Source organism: Hemiscyllium ocellatum, chromosome 49, assembly GCF_020745735.1.
Source record: "Hemiscyllium ocellatum isolate sHemOce1 chromosome 49, sHemOce1.pat.X.cur, whole genome shotgun sequence".
Lineage (NCBI taxonomy): Eukaryota > Metazoa > Chordata > Chondrichthyes > Orectolobiformes > Hemiscylliidae > Hemiscyllium > Hemiscyllium ocellatum.
The window spans coordinates 13,175,653-13,177,020 of NC_083449.1; the positions used below are offsets into that span (position 1 = coordinate 13,175,653).

General features: G+C 52.6%; 1 protein-coding gene across 1 annotated transcript; it reads left to right on the top strand.

Moving 5' to 3' along the window:
* Positions 1-228: 228 nt before the first annotated feature.
* LOC132837364 (late histone H2B.L4-like) lies at positions 229-825 on the top strand. Its single transcript, XM_060857033.1, has one exon. It carries the CDS (start codon positions 317-319, stop codon positions 695-697), a length of 381 nt encoding a protein of 126 aa, XP_060713016.1. The 5' UTR covers positions 229-316; the 3' UTR covers positions 698-825.
* The last annotated feature ends 543 nt before the right edge of the window (positions 826-1,368 follow it).

Sequence of the window (1,368 nt, forward strand, 5' to 3'; positions counted from 1 at the left end):
TTAAAAGATGCAGGATAAATCGGTATTAGGGTCTCACAATTTAGAGTGAGCTCGGAGGTTGATCCCTGCTCAAGAGTTCGGTTTGTGTTCCCCATGTCATTGCAGATCCTGATAGATCCACATTTTGGGATTCTCTGCAGGTCAGCATCGTGTCCCACAGTAACCAATCAGAGCGAGGTGAATATTTCCTGTAAGGCAGCCAATCAGAGAGCAGGCCTTCCCCATCCCTCATTAGCATTACTGACGCTGTCAGTGTATAAAAGGCGAGCTCGGAGCCCGCTTTCCCCTTACACTGTGTGTGAAAGGGAGCGGCAGGATGGCGGATGAGAAGAAAGCACAGGCAGTCCCCAAAAAGGGCGCTAAGAAAATGGTCAAGAAGCCGGCAGCGAAGGGCGTCAAGCAGAGGAGGCGGCGGAGGAAAGAAACTTACTCCATCTACATCTACAAAGTGATGAAGCAGGTTCACCCCGACACCGGCATCTCCTCCAAGGCCATGAGCATCATGAACTCGTTCGTCAAAGATATTTTCGAGCGGATCGCGGGGGAAGCTTCCCGCCTGGCCCAGTACAACAAGCGCAGAACCATCAGCTCCCGGGAGATCCAGACCGCCGTGCGGCTGCTGCTGCCCGGGGAGCTGGCCAAGCACGCCGTGTCGGAGGGCACAAAGGCGGTGACCAAGTACACCAGCTCCAAGTGAAGGGCAGCATTGGAGTGAAAACCAAAACCCAACGGCTCTTTTCAGAGCCACCTCCACCTTCCGTGAAACAGCTGAACTAGTATCGTTCTGGGTATGTACGGTGAATGTGATCACGGTATTGGGATTGGATGAAGATTGTGTCAATGAATGAGTGCCCGCCGACCCTCTGCGCGCCTTATTCTCGGATATATTCCTGTATATCCTGTAATCCCTGCCCGGGAGGGAGATCATGGTAAATGCCGGTCATTTCTCAGCTGCTTCCGCGTTACTCGATCAGTTCAGGAGCAAAAGGTCCCTGTGGGGTATGAACCCCGAGTTTCACTCCCTACAAACCAACCCACCCGCCGGCAGGCAAAGGAAATGTTTCCCCCTGCGTCCCATTTGCCTTGGTTTTTATTTCCAAATCTCCATGCGAGTATTGTCCGGATGCAGAATGCTATAAATGCTGCCGGGGAGAGACATTCCAAATGATCTGCACTAACCCCAGAACAGCAGCAGGACTGGCCCCGTAAATGTGGGCCTTTTACTGATCTCTGATCGAGTCCAATAGGGAGGGCAACTTGAACATCTTCTCGAAAGGCGGTGTTCGCTGTTAACGCGCCCACGCCGGAGAACGTTCCCTGATGTTTGATCAATATAACCGGGTGCTCCTGAAATGGGAAGGAAAGGAT